The sequence below is a fragment of the Phalacrocorax aristotelis genome, chromosome 1, assembly GCF_949628215.1.
Source record: "Phalacrocorax aristotelis chromosome 1, bGulAri2.1, whole genome shotgun sequence".
NCBI classification, from domain to species: domain Eukaryota; kingdom Metazoa; phylum Chordata; class Aves; order Suliformes; family Phalacrocoracidae; genus Phalacrocorax; species Phalacrocorax aristotelis.
The window spans coordinates 27,749,390-27,768,372 of NC_134276.1; the positions used below are offsets into that span (position 1 = coordinate 27,749,390).

The window sequence follows — 18,983 nt, forward strand, 5'->3', positions numbered from 1 at the left end:
CCTCATTCAGGGTTAGACTTGTACATAGCTTTTAACAAATCAGAGACCAATATGCAAGATATCCATGTATATATTGTGCACTACTGAGCTGCCATCTGACTCAGCTTACATCTGAGTTATGCAAAAGGACAAAATTAAAACTGCAGTAACTTATTATGTAAAGAAAATATATATAAACATTCTTTTGTCATATAAAACAAGAATATTACAGTATCTACCACTAATTTGAAATACAATACTGAGCACTTAAAAATAAGATATAATTTTTAAACTGTTCCTCATATTCCTAATATTTAAGTAGATATTACTTTGAGCCCTGCATATAAGAAGCAAATTTTTTGTATAAAGCATTGTTTATATTTTTCTTTGAAGCATTTAATAAAATTTCAAAGGAAGTCTAAACATGCTTCACACTGAAAACTACCGTTTCATTGGGCGAGTATTCATCTTCTGCTTGTTGTACAGGAGTCTGTTTGTAGTACAGGTCACTGCTATTGAAGGATCAAGACACAAAGGCTCTGCTGTAGCCAAAATAAGTTGGCTCTCAAGTAGGAGTTTGTCCTCCTGTAATATACACAGCAATTAATAAATGTAAAAATATAACGAATTTTACATTAATTAAGTTGATACATACCTAGGCATACATGCACATTATCTTAAAGAAAACTGAAGAAATTATGTGTGGATAGTCAACGAAAGAAAATATTCAACAGCTAAGTATCACTAAGCATTATTATGAGTTACAGAGCTTTGGGTGGGGTTTCCAGTAGGAAACTAGATCCTGCTGAAAAGCAGAGGGCATGTTCTGTTTGTTTGTGCTGACTTTGTTTGTTTTAAAGACAGTATTAGTGGCAATGAAATCTATTTTCTGTCAGTGATTTATATTGATGGACTGGCAATCAGTGCCATAAAGATTATCTACCTGGGACTTTAAATTACAATTTGAAATGGATTTGAGCATGACTGTGGCTCTGAAACACAAACAAGCACATTGAGTATACCATGCTAGTCAGCATTTAACTGACTGTACAACCATAGTTACTTAGGATTCTCTCTGCTGTAACAGTATCAATAGCAAAATGATGCTAGAGGAGCAATTTTATCATTAGACTTCAACAGCTGTTCTGGGGATGTATGTTTAAGATGAAGGTGTGTGATGAAGAAGTAAGGTAGAGTAACTCCTGTACTGTTATTCTGCATTACCAAAAATTAAGGTCTGATTCTTGAAAACTTTTAGAAAATCCTGTTGTTTTCTACAGCATGTTGTAGGAAGATGCTATTAACAAGTTAACTTGGCAGCTCTCTGGAGCACGTCCCATGCAGCTCTATGCACATCACTGACAGCTTGAATTAATCAAAAACAATTGGTTTCGTTTATCAGATGAAACAAAAAAATATGTGAATAAGTTTTATTTTATTGTGTATTTACCGCATCACACTGTAAAGTTTTAAAATAACTGCTAACCCACCTGTGTCCATTTGTGGTTGTCACTTGTTATAGAATGCACATCACAAATTAAAGTCTGAGGAAGAAGACATAATGGTAATTAGCTTTCAACTAAATAATATTTCTTAACATACTGTCCTGGTTTCAGCTGGGAGAGAGTTCTTTTTTTTCCCCTAGTAGCTGGTACAGTGCTGCGTTTTGGATTTAGTGTGAGAATAATGTTGATAACGCTGATGTTTTAGTTGTTGCTGAGCAGCACTTACACTAGTCAAGGACTTTTCAGCTTTTCATGCCATGCCAGGGAGAAGCTGGGAGGGGGCACAGCCAGGACAGCTGACCCAAACTGGCCAAAGGAATATTCCATACCGTATGACGTCATGCTTAGTATATAAATTGGGGTGAGCTGGCCAGGGGGCAGTGACCACTGCTCTGGAACTGGCTGGGCATTGGTCAGTGTGGGTGGTGAGCAATTGCACTGTGCATCACTTGGTTTGTATACACTTTTATCATGATCATTGTGATGATGATTATTATTCTTCATTCCCTTCCTTTTCTGTCCTACTAAACTGTCTTCACCTCAACCCATAATTTATTTTTTTTTCACCCCAATTCTCTCTCACATCCCACTGAGGGGTGGGAGGGGCAGAGAGCAAACAGCTGTGTGGTGTTTAGCTGCCTGCTGGGTTAAACCACAACAGGTATGTTCAGTAATAATTCATACCCAGTCTAGGAACTACTGTAACAGTGAAGAATGACTTAAAATGCTTCTTACTTGCATTGTAGGACGCAAAAGAATGTGCTTGCTTTGGTACGTTGGAGATTTCATGTTACCAGACTGCCTATAGTCACGTATTTCTGCTATGACACATCCACAATGAAATATATTAACCTAGTTGAAACAAAAAAAACCAACTTGTAAATAAACAAATATTTACCAATCTGCCTCAGCCTCTGCTTCCAAAAAGATTATATGTCTTATAATATTCAGTGATATTATGAATAAAACTAATTACTAATTTTGTCAGACCAGTGGTCTTTACTACATACCTAAAATACAAGCTTCAAACGCAGTGTTTTCATACGCCAGCAATGTAGTTTTAAGAAATTCCTATGTCAAGTATTTCATAATGATGAAGAACAAAGGAGATTTTGCTAGAGCACACAGTTGAAGCTGCTTGGCAGCCTTAACCATGGCAATCTCGCTTCTACCTCTTTCTCCCCAATATTGTTTTTTTTACTATATATCAAAAAAATATTTATTTGGGGCAATAAATATTAGAGCTCCAAATGCGTAAGTGTTTTACATCTTGCGGTTGGAATCACCTACTTGAAGCATTCAAAAAATCAAGGTCTATCTGGGTACAAAACATAAGTTCTTTTTGAAAACAAAAACTTCCAAACCTGAGATTTTTCTAAAAGATCAACCAAAATAGGTGGCAGCTCCTCTGCATCCAAATATTCAAGCAGCTCTCCTTCCTCATAAGGCAGCCGAATGGTCTCAGAATCTGAATGTAAACAAAACATGTTGCTTTTCTTTTGCCTTTAAAGTTCAAACTTTAACAATGTGAAATCTAAAACAAGCTCACCACAGGAAAAAGCAGGGCCGGTGGAAACCTATCCAAACAGGCTTTTTTTTTCTTTTGCATAGTATTAATTTTTGACATCAATTTCTGTTCCCAGAGCTTGATTTTGCTCTTACGGTGCCAAAAGGCAACATGCCTTTACAGCTCAATGGGATGAAATTTTTGCTCCAGCTGATATACTGTATCCTCTTCTTGCACACCACAGTACCAGTGGCATAAAGATGCAACTAAACTAGAGCACAGATGCCTTTAGTCAGACCTAGATTTAGGAAGCAGTGAAAGAAACAATTTGACAGAAGGAACCAGAAGCAAGAGAAATTCAGATAAGCAACTCAGGAAGCTAAGGGGAAATTTAAGAATGGTACACTATCAAAAAGACTCATACCTACTGATTTACACTGCACCATTAGAGACCATTTCTGAGCACCTCACAGCTTTGTGAAAATTTTTAGTTCCAGTACAGTTGTGGGTTTGGGGTTTTTTTTCACAAGGGATTATGTTAGAAGTGAAACAGTTAAACATTAACACCACCACATTCTACCTATTTACAGAGCATTCTGAATATTTTTAAAAATAAACAGCAAAAGTATTACCTGAACCATTTTTTCCCCTGAGCATAAGTGAATAACCCTCATTTCCTGGATAGAGGTTCACTACCAGACATGACAACGTCTCCTGCATAACCAGCTTCTCAAGTAAATTCACATTTCGCCTCAGCTTCTGCTTTAAAAGTAAACATTGCTTATGAACATAATACTATCAAGTAATTAGTAACAATAAAAACAATTGCTAGAATATGAGTACTATTTAGACTAATGTTGAAGTATATAGCTAAACAAGCCCTGTTAAATTTAATCAGACTGTATTCAGAGTATATTCATTAAGTAGTATTATACGTACTTATACACAGATTTTTTTAAAAAAAACCCACATATTTAAATTAAAAAAACACCTTGAAATACAAGTCCACAGACAACACAGTTAATAAGAATGACCCTATGCTACAATGTTGGAAATCTACAGTGCACTATTATTTCTATAATTTCTAGAAGCATCATTTGTACCATATACATTGTTTGATAACAACAACAAAATATTTAGTACTTTCAAATATTCCTAACAAAAGCAGATATTTCTTTCCAGGACTAAAATACTAAATTAATGCAATTGAGAAAGCTTCCAAATGCTGTGCCTTATCTGTATTTGCTGAAATCTGATCCAGCAGCTGCAGAGACTATTCCCTTTTTTAATTGTAAGAATGATCTTTAAGTTAATTAGTATGTTTCAAAGACCCCATGTACATCCTACAAACCTAAACATTGTACAAGCTCCCTGAACTTAAAACAATGAATTCTAAGCCTCATAATTTTACACCTTCTGGTTGGACAGTAGATTTCATAGCTGGAACCATTCATTGGAAGCTAAGGCTAGCACTCAGACTATCCAACTACTCATTTCACGTACACCCAACTGAGTAGTAGTGGGCTATCTCTGTTCAGACAAATTCATCTATGCAGAGATATTGGGAAGATAGAAAGAAGAATCATTACTTGTATGGGAACCATTCCTAAGAGAGAAGTGCTGAAAACAGCCCCCCAAATCCCACAGCAAAATAACCCAACGGATCATTTTAGTGGGTACGCAGAGGAAAAGGAAGAAAATCTTTTTCATCTCCTGCTATGCAGTTTTGGATCCATTGCCCAAAGTTAACTCTTCCCCATGCATCATGAATGATGGTCACTACATCCTACTGCCTTTTAGTTTAGAAATTGTGAAACTAACACAAAGGACAAAGCAGCACATAAATCCTGGAGAATTAATGGGGAAAGAACTGGAGGAGCAGAGGAGAATGAGGGACAACATGTCACGGCAACTGTAAAGGTAGAGAGTACTTGGGAAAGCCAATTCCTCATATAAGACTCTGGTGGTGCAGCCTGTTATGCAAAACCTTCAGTTAAAACTCTGAATAACCACCCTTTGCACTGACCCCAGAACAAGAGATTGCACATGCACTGCTTTGATTTTCAGACACATTGCTGAGCAGGGGATATAGATATTGGGCTTTTATTTAGAGACAGCATGAAGTAGCCTGGGGTATGGTAATTGCCATTGGAGAGCAAAGTCAACACTCAAGTACTCTGACACCTTTTATCTTAAGGACTGAAGTATTGTCATCTTTTGATGGAAAAGTTCTTTTTCAGTGTTAGACAGATTAATACTTTCATATTTAGTTATGCAATGGCATTAGGAGGACAGACAGGAATACAAGAATTCTGTAAGAGTTGATTTAAAAAAGGATCATCAGGTCATGTAAGAGAAGTTAAGATGACATTATTTATACTAAAGCTATATTTAAAAATAAAGAAAGCAATAAAAACCAAATTCTATTCCTCAGTTATTGGGACAGAATTAATACTGCTTCTAGGAGTTGTTACTAATAATACAGTTAACATTTCTCATTCAACTTTACTATTTTCATGAGCCTGAAGAAAAAGGATCATTCAGTTAAAGGCATTACTTCCATCCAAAATACAGGAACTGAATAATTCATACTATCTAGTGACCACTCGTAGAATTCTAAATAAACAATTAATCTTTTTTTCCCCAGAAGTTTGTCTATGCATGCATGAAATAGCCAGGAGATTTATTTTTATGGAAGGCCTCTGCTCCTTAAATGCCTCGTAAGTAAAATATATAATGGTAATTAGAGTCGATCACATCACTCTCAATCTATTCAGTGAATGACATGTTAGTTTTATTTGTTAATGTTTAGGTTTTGTTCAATAATAGTTGGCCAGTTATGACTTGGTGGTTTTTTTGCTGGTTTCCTTTTTTTGGGGGCTAGGATGTTGAAGGGGAAGACTGGTAAAAGCAAAAAGGAGAGGACAACACAAGCCTAAGAACTTTTTTCACACTGTATTCATATGACCTGAACTTCTTAAGACATATTCTAAACACATTTTAAAATATAAAGCACATTTTAAAATATAAAGCACATTTTAAAATATAAAGCACATTTTAAAATATAAAGCACATTTTAAAATATAAAGCACATTTTAAAATATAAAGCCTAAGACATTGGGGTAAATCAGCATTTTAAGTACAAGCATTTCAATAAGCAGGTAAAGTTGCATCTCATTAAGCATGGAAACTTTAAGACTACAAAAATCAGCTTCTTCCTTTGAGCTGGCTATTAGAGATACTAGCTCAGAGCTGATATTAAGCATTAGCTCAGGTCTTGCCTGGTAAGATTTCAAAGATCAAGGAATGGCCTGAAGTGTTCTACATTTCTTAAGCATTCATCGCAGTATATTCCAAGAGTTCAGATACCCAGCAGCCAGGCCAGTTATACTGCTCTGTTATATCCGATTAAACTCCTAACCTTCTCTGACTTCACCTGCAGAAAAGTGGCACTCCTCTCTCCTGAACACGCACCACAGTGACTGCGTGATGGCTGGGAAGCGGCACAGAGAAGGCACAGCTGCTTCCTTTCACTCCCAGTGACTTCTGGTGACTATCACTGAATAAAGAATACTGAGTATTCCTGCCTAACAAGACTGAAGTAGTGATTTTAGGCTATGTTTGTTACTCCCCTGTCCTTGGCTGAGTGAAGTGTTAATTTTAACACCTACTACTCCAACGGCACACTGGTGTTACATAAAATTATATTTTCACCTTTATTGTGACTGCTTTTCTTGTCCCTCACTGTAGCATCTTAAATCCATTTTCCCATTTAACTTATGACTGAAAAGGTGGTCAAAAGCCATAAAATATACAGAACACCGCCATAAAAAAGAGCTCTTGTAGCTATTTACTATATCTCTGTGAAATGGAAATCTAAAACAACCACCCAGGTTCTTCCTTTGACTTTGGACACATTTCATTAATACCAGCACCACTTACAAACGCATAGGAGACGCGCCCTGGAAGGTACAATTTGGTCTCAACTTCAACAGAACTATTTAAAAATTTGAAAATTAACTTCATGAACAATGCTAAGCATTGTTCTTTCAAGAAGCAGAAAAAGCAAAGCAGAGTTTTGCATATATTGACCGAAAAATAAAATCCAGCTCAATAAAACAACTTGAGGAAGCATCATTTTTTGGTTACAAAATACAAAGAATAAACTGAAGCCTGAAGATGTTCGTGACCTAGCTGAACCAAAATCAGATCGTGAGAGAAGACTGCAACTCATAACTGAGGATACTTCCACCAGGATATTTCTAGCTGTGTCAGTCTTCAGGCTGCCATTCTAATAGAGACTAGTATTAAGGCAGCTAAAAGACAAGGGGCATGCAGCCTCCGTAGTGGAGGCAAGAAAACACATTTCATAAGCAACACCTAAGGTAAGGTTTTGCAGATCAAGCTTCAGGAATACCGTGGTCTGAACAAGGTCTGCTTTTCTCACCCTAATGAGGATAGCTTTACTTTAAATTGCATTTGTGCAGTCAATTGTTTCCTGACCTTACACATGCAAGTTAGTTGTATTTTCTTCAAGAACAGAAAGATGGATGCAAGATGATGTTTTACACAATATCCAAAATACATCCAACCCTGCATATCATTCATCACCATTAGAGATTTATCAAAGAAAAAAAATCCCACCAAAAAACCAACACCCCCACTTATCTGGCACCATCTGGTTTATTCATGTATAGTAATCAGTCATTCCCCTCTGAGAAGCACATTTACAGCAAAGTAACAGATACGTGCTTCAGTATTTTAGCACTAGTCCAACGTGGAACTCGAGTGACTTTCGTTAACTGTGTTCTGAAACTTCCATTACTCCAAGATGTTCTCATGCTTGCACAGTGATGCTACCAGTGCAGCTGTCAGAAGGCACCAACTAAGAATAGGTGACTGAGCAGTGATTTTAATTCCTCCCCCCACCCCGCATAGTGAAGCCCTCAGATTTACCTGCCGAGCATAGATCCTTCCAGTCCACAGACCAGGTCTGTTTCCACATTTGTGTTTAAGACTGCTTCCAAAATTATTGTTTTGATTTTTACTTTTTTCAACTTTCAAGTACAGGAATGCTGCACACTAGATTTCAAATGAAACAAATTGTTCTAGATAATCATCGACACAGTGCACTCTCTCCAGTGTGCATATGCACTAATAGAAGAGATGCTGAGAATTAGTGAGGCTGGGCAGACTGGACTAATAAGAGGATGAATAATTAATTAGTCCTTTGTGAATTATTGTGGAAAATCTGGTCTTCCCTACGAACACCAGGGATATGAGTGACCAAGTAAACTGCAGGGTAGAAAATAGGAACATGGGAGAGACGCAGTATTACAAGAGCTAAGATAAAGGGAGAAATTTAAGATTAAAAATAATATTCAGTGACAATTTAAAAATTGCTGAGTGGACAACACAATTACAACTTGTACAATCAAAATGGTACGATACTGGAGCAGAAACTTGACAGTTCTGTACACTAAAAACGTTAAGCTACACTCAAGTCATTGGCCAGACTCTAGTCAAAATACTATTTCCTTCTCCAGTTTTATTGTGTAAATTAAGAGAACAGTAAGCAGTGCTATGTTCGTGGATAAAGTTTCACAACCTCTTCTAACCTTTGCACCTCGATCTTTGAGCTTCTCATTTTCAATAATTACAATCCATAACATAAGACAAAGATATCTATTAACTATCCACATCTTAGTTCAGTGAATAAGGGCTCTGAATACAAATTTTTCTAGGACAAAAAGCTTCCAATTCTTCAACAAATAAATTAAATTTTTTACTCAAAACTAGATCTGCAATAAATGACTTTATCTACTGTGATGTTATAACTCTGCTACTTTAATTTTATGGTAGTCGGGCAAGTTTGCCAAGTGCCTTCTGGTTTAGCGACAATTATCACACTGAAATCCTACTTTTTTTCCAGATTCCAGTCCAGCAAGCCCAATCTTCTCCCTGCTGCTCAGATATCTTGCTACTCATTCACTATTGACATATTAATCTTTTCAAGTCTAATTTGCTTAACACCTTACATTTGTGATTTGAATCAGCATCATATGCTAAATAACACCAACTACACCAGAATCAACGAAAAGAACTGTAAGTGCTCAGTAACTAAACTCATTCCCATTTGTCTTCTCATAGGTTTTTACTTCCTTGGGAAGCAGCAATACAGCAGATTCCACACTTGTACTTCTCATTCCCTTCAATATTCATAGTTTAGCAAAGTAGCTTTTGCTTTTTACACCTTAGATTTACCGTTACTAAGCCTGTTTGAGCTTCTTTGTTAACATTATAAAAAGTTTCACAAAACACCTTTGCAGTTCATCAGCTATCAGGAAATAAATCTGAATTTACAAAAAACAGATTCTAAAAATTTCTCTGCATTTTTTTCCCGTGGCAGTCATGCTAAGCAGTTGATTCTGAAACAGTGATACTGACGACAACACACATGGCATTGACACTGGCCCTGAACTTGACCACAACTGACTTCAGTGACACAAGATTAAGCCAGAATGAACAGGTCACTCAAGCCAGCCTAGGCCTAACTATTCGTATTACATCACTCAGTTATTTTAATAGCACTATTATCTAATAAGCTTGTTAGATACACCTCTGCATTCTAGACCATTCTTTTGAAACTCTCTTTTCATATACAGAAAAGCATCTCCAGATTACAATCTTTACAATCCTCTGCCAGCATTCTACCTTATCACCTTTAAAAACAGATTTAAGGTTACCAGGTAGCCATTGGCCCTCCCATCACCTTTTTTTTTTTTTCCAAGCTGAACTAAGATAATGCTATTAAATTACACAATTTAGTCCACAAAAGTTATAACAATAATTTCTCCTGTAGTGTTAAGCCTCAGGTAGTAAATTCTTACTAATTACTAAAGTAATTACTTTGGTAGTAACCAGACTACTTTTTTTAAAAAACAAGGGAATTAAGTGAAACTAAAAAAAAAAGTATTTTCTGAACTTGCCTGTTCAGACAGCAATGTAAACCTTCTCAGCTATTTCCACTTACCTTTATCTCAGGCTCTTTTTCACATTCTTCTATATATAAATCATAGAGTTTTTGAAATACAGATTTTCTGAAATTAAAAAAACTTAAAATGTAACCAAAATTAAATCAAAGAAATGCTATTTAAAAGCTAAATATTGAAACTCTTACTACCTTCCACTGGATAAATATTTTCGTTTGGGAGGTCTCTGACGGGCACTTTCAATGATATACTAGAAAAGTAAAACAAGAAATTTAATTCTAGCTACCATGCAACTTTAGCTCATTATCAGACAGTGTTCTACGGATACAGAATGTAATTAACAGTTATGGTACATGACTGTTTCAAAAGTGTACTAAACATGACTGCGTCATCAACAAGGACATATCTCCATTTAGCAGCATAACACAGCATTTCGTGGCTATGGCTTGAGTTGCACATAAAGTGTTGCTTTTACATTTATGTTTTGTAATTACAGTAGTAAATAACACTACTTAGTTAACAATACTGAAGTTAACACAGTAACATACTGAAGTTACCATGCTAGGATACGATCAAATCCATGCGTAGTGGCTCAACAGTATTTACAAATCATGTATTCCTCAACATAACCAACTTCAGGAAGTTTAATTTTCCCCTTGTTTCTTGCATTTACACTAGTTTTCTCCATAGAGCTGTGTATTACAAATACAACTCATGCACATTAAATACTTGAATTTAAAAAAAAATATATATCACCCTACATTAAATGTAGCTTATATTCCAACAAGGTTTTTCCAAATCTCTGTTGTTTGCCTGAAGTATTTTGATTAACAGCATAGTTCAGAACTTCAATGAGAGAGGTTCTCCCACAGAAACATGTGTTTCCCATAAGAGGGTTCAAGGCAGCCACTAGATCAGATGTCAGCATGAAAGAACATGAATGTGAAGGCACTTGCCTCTTCGTTCTAACTGGGCTACCCTTAAAAACACAAACAGGATTTTGCCATATATCTCTACCAGCTGTCTGTGGGTCACCACTGTACAGCTCTGCTTATTTCACAGCGCACAGATTTGCTGGTTTAAAAGGGGAAAACTGAAGCCCTACATAGTCCATCATCATTGCACCTGATGATGTTCTCAATACAACAGGTAAGAGACAAATAGGTGACATAGCAATTTTATTAAGAATTTTGCAAAACCAGTGTTACATGTATGGGTGATTATTTATAAACACACACACATATATATTTATATAACACACTCCTCCACTGCTTTTCAGAATATAAAAATGCAATAGTTATTTTTTAACTGTGAGACCTATATTTTATGTGCAAACAACATAGTTACTCCTTACCTCTGCACGATCCAATGCCAGTTCTAAAGCTTGTTGCTGCAAGAATTGCAAAGGTTTTTTTTTTTAGGAAGCACATTAACTGTTTCAACATCCTCATACATAAACACCACTATAAAAACTATTACTACTGATACGAATTTACAGTTACAAGATGGGCTCAGATGTTCTTTGGCACATACTAAACTTCACAGCTGAACCCTCATGTAACTGCATCAACAGTAATCTCACTACTAAGTGTCTACGTTCACAAAGTTTTGACTAAATTAAGAAGTCAAGAAAGGCAATTAGAGGTAAAAGTAGGAACAGAAATTACACCTAATAAAAGCAATAACAAATACTAATCAAAACAATTAGAGATGACAAGTAGAAAATCTAGGCTACAGTATCAAAAAAAAAAAGAGAAGTGTTTTGCACCTATTTGTGAAGGCAAACACCTTTACTCAAACCTCAAGGAACAGAAGGCATATAAGCTATGTCCAATGCATGTTATTTCATGTTAACGCAACATGTTGATAGTTATTTCATACATTAGAATAGAATTCAGGGAGAAAAGCACACTACAGTAACAAGGAAATACACAGCAAAAATACTTCAGCTATTTACCATTCACCTAGAGTGTGTCTCATACAAAATTTCTTACCTGTTCTTGAACAACAAAAAAGCACTTGACATGCTATTACTTATTAGAACCTGCCACTGCAGAATATTAAAATTTTAAAGGGTTTAGGTGTTTATATTAGTATGTCAAATATTCACGCTTTCTATATAGACTGGTGGATAACTGCATTATTTCAGTCAATTCACTGACTGCTTGATAACAGGTAAAACACCATGACAATATTGTCACCTGTGACTAGAAGAATACTATGTAGAGGCAGGATTTATACTTCATACTCAACTGTCTAACACCAGCCATGACCAAAAACACCCACTAGCTTTATATGGTAATCCCTATGATGCACTGGACAGTGACTAAGTGTTTAGAAGTATTTACAAGCTATGAAGGAAAATATCCACGAAGAAAGAAATATCAGAACTCAGGAGTCACGAGCAAAATATTTAAGAAAATGAGAAACATTAATGGCATTCTCACCAGCCAGCTAGCAGACTAGAGTGAAAAGATCTGAAAGTGTGTTACCTGAATCATAACTTACCATTGTAGTTGATGCCAGGTGACCAAATGGCAAAAGAAGTACTTAAGAAGTTTGGTGCGGCAGGCGAAGAATCATATTTTATGGTCACACTTGGGGTACTGAAAAAAAACAAGGAGTAAAAATATCACTAAGAAACTAAACAAGCATTTTATTTAAATACAACATTTTCAGTGGTTAATTGTACTTAATTTTTATTTGCATAGTATCCTTTCCTCCAAAAGTAGAAACAAAAAAGTTCCATTCGTTGTAAGTGCAGGGATTCCTACTCTAATAACTACTACTTTGCACAATCATTTTAAAGTAACAATAAACATATAATTGAAATTATATAGCAAAATACTTTTCTCTGTTGTAGCAGTATACCTAGACACTCCAAACATCACATCCACAGATGCAGAGAAGGCTAGACTATTACATGACAAGCAGCCAGAACATTTAGTATACCCTATTAGGTTGTTTTGCTTTTATGAAGGTATTATTTCATAGACAACAATTCCACTAGCAGTGCCTTCTAGCACTATTTTGAGAGGTTAGCTTAATACTGACTCACAGCAGGCTGTCAATTACAAAGTGAATAAAATCTGCACAGCGCTAGCATGTTCCTTAGATGTCCTTGCCCCTGGATACTGTCCCTATGCGATCTCATTTTTAAATTCAGCTAGATAGTTTTATGAAAAAAAAAAACCTAGCTCAAAACCCCAAGTCTTTAAATCTTGTCCTTGGTATCATTACCAATTAAGACATACAAAAATTCAAGTCAACTTTGCTTTCATATTTGAAGGGTATAACACCTCACTATACTTGAAGTGTTCACTTAAATTCCACCACACAGAATTTTAATTTGTAGAAGTATTTCTGTTGCAGCTATATTCCACATCAGTCACGGTTCTGCCAGACACCTTCCTAGATCTCAGATGACAGATGCCTGCTACCTCACACCTCCCTAAACCTTACTCAGCTGTTTCAGCGTGGAACCAATTTCGACAGGAGAAAAACAAAAAAACACAGACAATGACTGAGAACTCCCCGCAGGGCTGAAACCTGCTGTCTTCTGGCCGATGCGAGACGGCGGCGGAAAAGGAGCCTGCACAGGACGGCCGCGGGGCGGGGGGCCCGTCCGTGCCATCCCAGGGGCCAGTTGCTTCCCGAGCAACCTCTCCTCCGTCCCCGCCTGGCTCGGGCTAAAGGCAGGTCCCGGGAGCGGGAGACCGACGGCGCACCCCGCCCGACGGCAGGCGAGAGGCAGGTGCGAGCCTCGCCGGAGACGGGCAGCCCGACCCGCCGGTGCCCCACCGCTGTCGCCGCCCCGCCGAGCACCGCCGGGCGGGCACTCGGGCAAGCGCACCTCCGCGCCTGCCGCCGCCTCTGCGGCCACGGGCCTACCTGCGAGGGCGGAGAGCGGCCCGGCACAGCCACCCACCGCAGCACCCAGCCGGAACGGGCCGGGCCGGGCCGCGCCGCAAGGCCGCAGGCCAGGCCCCCCTCCAGCCACCGCGGCCCGCCCGGCTCTCCAGGGCGTAGGGGGCCGAGGCTGCCGCCGCCGCCCGACCAACCGCCCCGTCCCCGGCGCGGGTAGGGGAGACCCGCGAGGCCGATCGCCATTACCTGTCGGCCTCCCGCGGGGCGCTGCCCCCCGCGCAGCGGCCCCCGCCGCCCGCTCATCCGCCCCCGCCTCAGCCCACCGCCACGCCCCCGGCCACTTCCGCCCCGCCGCTTCCGATCTCTGCCGGAAGGGGCGGGAGCAGTCGCCATGGCGACGAGGTACGTTTAGGTTGGAGGGAGCGAAGCGACTCGCACCGTCGCCATAGTGACGGGAGGGCGGGGTCCTAAACCCCGCCCCTTCGCGGGGAGTAGTCGTTGGGCGCTGAGGGGAGGGGCCGGGAGGGGCCGGGCGGGGGCGGCTGAGGGAGGCTGAGGGAGGTGGTCGAGGAGGTGGTGGCGGCGGCGGCGAAGCGCCCGGGCACCCCTGCGGGCCGAAGGTTTATCGCCATAGTGAAGCTCTGAATAGATTTCCCTGTGTCTCAGGGATGACATAAGGGTGTCTGAGGATTTTTCATGTGTGACCCCCGGGCAGCAGCGCCTTGTGGAAACTGGTTTCCATGAGGGCAGAGAGGAACAGTTGGGTGGTGGGTGGTAGTGTGGCAGCAGTTATCATAAAATCATAGAATGGTTTGGGTTGGAAGGGACCTTTAGAGGCCATCTAGTCCAACCCCCCTGCAGTGAGCAGGGACATCTTCAGCTAGATCAGGTTGCTCAGAGCCCCATCCAACCCGGCCTTGAGTGTTTCCAGGGATGGGGCATCTACCACCTCTCTGGGCAACCTGTGCCAATGCTTCACCATGCTCATTGTAAAAATTTTTTTTCCTTAGATCCAGCCTAAATATACCCTCCTTTAGTTTAAAACCATTACCTCTTTTCCTGTCACAGCAGGCCTTGCTAAAGAGATTGGCCCCATCCTTCCTATAGTTGCCCTTTGAGTACTGAAAGGCCACAATAAGGTCCCCCCGCAGCCTTCTCTTCTCCAGGCTGAACAATCCCAACTTTCTCAACCTGTCCTTGTAGAAGAGGTGCTCCAGCCCTCGGATCATTTTTGTGGCCCTCCTCTCAAACTCCTCCAACAGGTCCACGTCCTACTTGTGCTGAGGGCTCCAGAGCTGGACACAGCACTCCAGGTAGGGTCTCACCAGAGCAGAGTAGTGCTGCAGAATCACCTCCCTCACCCTGCTGGCCATGCTTCTTTTGATGCAGCCCAGGATACGGTTGGCCTTCTGGGCTGCAAGTGCACATTGTTGGCTCATGTCCAGCTTTTCATCCACCAGTACCCCCAAGTCCTTCTCTGCAAGGGTTCTCTCAATCCCTTGAGTTCAAGGATAGGAGATACTTGGGAAAGGTACGGTGGACATATGGCTGGGGAAGCTTTGCTTAGTATAAGCTCAGTGCCTGAATGTACATTTTACTCAATCATAATGCTCTGTCTTTTCATAAATTCCCATCTGACGTATACAGATTTTTTCTAAAGAATGATACCGGGAACATTTAAGCCTCTTTTCTCTGTAATAGATTATTGTGTTTTAGCAGCTGCTTCTGGGTAACTTGCTAGAGCTGCCAGGTGATTCAGCAGACCATTATGCAAACAACCATCAGTCTGAAGTGATAAAAATTATTTTTAAAATTGCATTAAAAGCCTGCTGTTTGTAAAGTGAAAAAATGACTGTCTGTTTTTTTGGGTTTGTTTATTTTTCTGGAACGTTCAATTTTCTATAAAATCAGACAAAATAGATAAAGCAGTACTGCAGAGCAGATTTGGTATATATATGTTCATGATATTGGAAATTTCTTTTAATTACATAGTCAACAACAAAGGGATTGAGAGCAGCTTGAGAAGAAATTTGCTATGACCTCTCCTCCAGAGAGGATAAATAATGTCTGTATTGCTTTTGGCAGATACTTGTCTAACAGTGATCAGATCTGTCTGAAAGCAAAGTTAAACAATATGTTGTTAAAGGTAAAGAAATATCAGGATTACGTGATAAAATATCTTTGTGGTAAAGCATTGAAATGTCTTCATGTTAAGAAAACAGTTTAAAGTAGGATTTGTGTTCCTAAAATCATAAGAATTAGGAAAAAATTATTTTAAATTCGTCATCCCTCAGCATGGACAGGAAAGTCAAAGGATACGGCTGAAATTAACTACTGCTAGGTTCACATGAGATGCCTATAGTGCTGTATTGGGTCACTTCTGTGGGCATCCTGGCAGGAGGGTTCCTGGCTGGGATGCACTCCCGGTATCTGTACTCTAAGTCTGAGTATTTCCAGGCTCTCCCAGGCACATCTACACTATACATTGCACATGCTGTCCCAGGGCACACACTTACCCAACTTGTTGCCTGTTATTCCCAGGCCTTTTCAGCCCTTCTGGCTGAGTCACAATTTATTTGTTCATAGCAATGAGCAAGTGTGCTACCCTGTGATTCACAGAACAGTCCTATATGAAAGACTGCAACTAACCCTACCCTTCAATGCCTTTGTTAGCCTTGCAGTGCTGACATGTCCTAACAAGAGGTGTCTTGAAAACTCAAGGAAATTTAGCCATGAGGAGCTCCTGGGGCCTCTGGGCAAAGAGTGATGCTGAAGTGCTTCCTGTAGGACCACCCAGGTACTCCATCTTCTTGGTGCTGACACTGTTTTGGTTTCAGCACTGGATTCTTCTCAGCCCCTCTACATCTCACGCTCTGACCACAGCCAAAATGTTAGAAGCCATAATTGTTGGTGAGGCCTACAGTCTCTCAGAGGTTCTCAGTACAAAAAATAAAAAACTCTGATGGGACCAGTGTTCCTCAAATGTGGGGAAAAACAAGATGGGCACCTAATTTAAGTATGTGAAAAGCTACTTTAATGGTTTGTCAGGAGCCCATGTTGTTCCTGAACACCAGAGAAGAGACGACAGTTTTGGGCCCCCCAGTTTAAGGAGGGCAGGAGAACTGCTTGGGCAAGTCCAGTGGAGAGCTACGAAGATGATCAGGGGACTGGAGCATCTCTCTTCTGAGCAAAGGCTGCGAGACTTGGGTTTGTTTAGCCTGGAGAAGAGAAGACTGAGGTGGGATTTCATAAATACCTATAAATATCTAAAGGGAGGGCGTCAGGATGATGGGACTAGGCTCTTTTCATTAGTGCCCAATGACAGGACAAGGGGCAATGGGCACAAGTTGGAACACAGGAAGTTCCACCCTAATATGAGGAAAAACTTCTTTCCTGTGAGGGTGCCAGAGCAGTGGCACAGGCTGCCCAGGGAGGCTGTGGAGTCTCCTTCCCTGGAGACATTCAAAACCTGGGGCTCTGAGCAACCTGATCTACTTGAAGATGTCCCTGCTCAAGCAAGGAGCTGGTCAAGATGATCTCCAGAGGTCCCTTCCAACCCTTACCATTCTGTGATTCTGTGACAAGGATCCCATCCTGGTCCAGGAGCAGGTGGCAACTCTTCCTGGGCTCCTCCAGGCACCTAATAGGTGCGTGGTGCAGCAGTTCTGCAGCTGCATATGATCCAACTTTAAAGTTAGCCCACCTTTGAGCAGGCAGTTGTACTACCTTTCAACCTAAATTTTTCTATAGTTATATGCTCTATGCCATCTGCTTCACATTACCCAGTAATATAAAAGTTATCAGAACATAATTGTCATTATCAACACCATTTTTGGTCACTTTTTTCTGTGAACAGAAGAACGCTTGGAATGTGAGAGTGCTAAACAGTTAGGCTTTGTTTCGAAAGGATTAATTATATTTTTTTGATTTCTGCTTAAGTCTGTAACTTTCTGTATTTTAGTATGATTAGTCAGAATTGAACATAGCAAAATACAGGGATAAATTAAATCTCATTTCATGTCCACTTAATCTGATGCCTAGAGCAATGTTATGGAGCATTGGCTTTCCACCAGAGCAGCAAAGTGCAGAAAGTTCCCTTGTTTTTGAACTCTGTTATATTTTACTTGGGATAATCAAGCAGCCTCCTTCTGCTCGGCAACATCATAATTGCCTTTGAGGGACCCACACACTGACAACGTGTCCTTGCTGCCATGGTCTGGCTTGGTGACTATGATGCCAACCCTTAGCTGACTGCACATTCTGCCACTGCTCAGTGCCCATCTGAGCAGGCCTTCAGTTGGCTCGTGTGGTGCTGCCTTTGGGAACAGCTCTGTGCCAATGTGCTGAATGCTGTAAAGTCCCATAGGGATTCACAGTGGAGAAATGGCGACCCAAGTAGCTGCAGGAGGTCTACACATTTCATAAGACCTCCGATCCAAAGACTTAGTTAATATAGCTAATGACACATTTTCTGGTCCATTCGCATAGAAGATTACCATTATGTGAAAAAGATTCTTGCTTTACTCTCAACTATTCACTGCCTGACTATAGAAAATGAAAGATTGACACCTGAGCTATATTCTTAGCCAGTACCACCAGGACTCATGTTTTGAGTGCCTTTTTTTCCCATTTCAGTTCAGGCTGGAACGAGGAGATCTAACCTCTCAAGAGTGGTGTAATGCATAGTCATGATCTCCCTGAAGACTCCCCAAAATACCTTCTATCCAAGGCAGAAATGTCTTTTTAGTCCTAGGCAGTAACCTGTGCTATGCTCAGCCTCTTGAGGGCCTATGACCTTCCCACAGTGAAGGATTTCTCCAAGTTAGGTTATTCCTGTGTTGAAGAATCTGGCTGCAGTCTACCTATCTATGTGGGGGTTTCCACTTGCCGAAGATAACATGGTTGTGGGTGAGAAGCAGCACTAACTTCAGTGTGAACAGTTGTTTAAAGAGGCATGTTAGTGTTGGGTTTGGAAATGTGCTTTCTTCTCAAAAGAGGGACTAGACGTCTAGCATCACAGATGGTTTGCATCATCTCTAAACGTATTGTCTCTTTATGCCCTCTTTGTCTCCTTACCAGAAACAAATTAATACGTATTCCTTATTGTACACAGGTGGAATAAATAATTAACAT

At 40.0% G+C, this 18,983-nt stretch overlaps 1 protein-coding gene across 23 annotated transcripts in view; it reads right to left on the reverse strand.

Annotated features, from left to right (window-relative positions):
* Window positions 1–14,188, reverse strand: part of SUPT20H (SPT20 homolog, SAGA complex component) — a 35,844-nt gene extending 21,656 nt beyond the window's left edge. For 10 of the 23 annotated variants that reach the window (XM_075085574.1, XM_075085466.1, XM_075085583.1 and 7 more), the window contains exons 1-11: window positions 14,097–14,188; window positions 12,492–12,589; window positions 11,338–11,373; window positions 10,175–10,233; window positions 10,025–10,091; window positions 7,948–8,073; window positions 3,624–3,750; window positions 2,849–2,952; window positions 2,220–2,336; window positions 1,470–1,523; window positions 425–564 (exon numbers count right to left, since the gene is read on the reverse strand). In XM_075085574.1, coding sequence (XP_074941675.1) covers window positions 425–564; window positions 1,470–1,523; window positions 2,220–2,336; window positions 2,849–2,952; window positions 3,624–3,750; window positions 7,948–8,073; window positions 10,025–10,091; window positions 10,175–10,233; window positions 11,338–11,373; window positions 12,492–12,494 — 833 coding nt within the window. In that variant the 5' untranslated portion in view covers window positions 12,495–12,589; window positions 14,097–14,188. Of the gene's footprint in view, window positions 1–424; window positions 565–1,469; window positions 1,524–2,219; window positions 2,337–2,848; window positions 2,953–3,623; window positions 3,754–7,947; window positions 8,074–10,024; window positions 10,092–10,174; window positions 10,234–11,337; window positions 11,374–12,491; window positions 12,590–14,096 lie in introns of all 23 variants that reach the window. The other 13 variants (XM_075085636.1, XM_075085526.1, XM_075085627.1 and 10 more) reach the window with 2 other exon arrangements.
* Window positions 14,189–18,983: the final 4,795 nt, after the last annotated feature.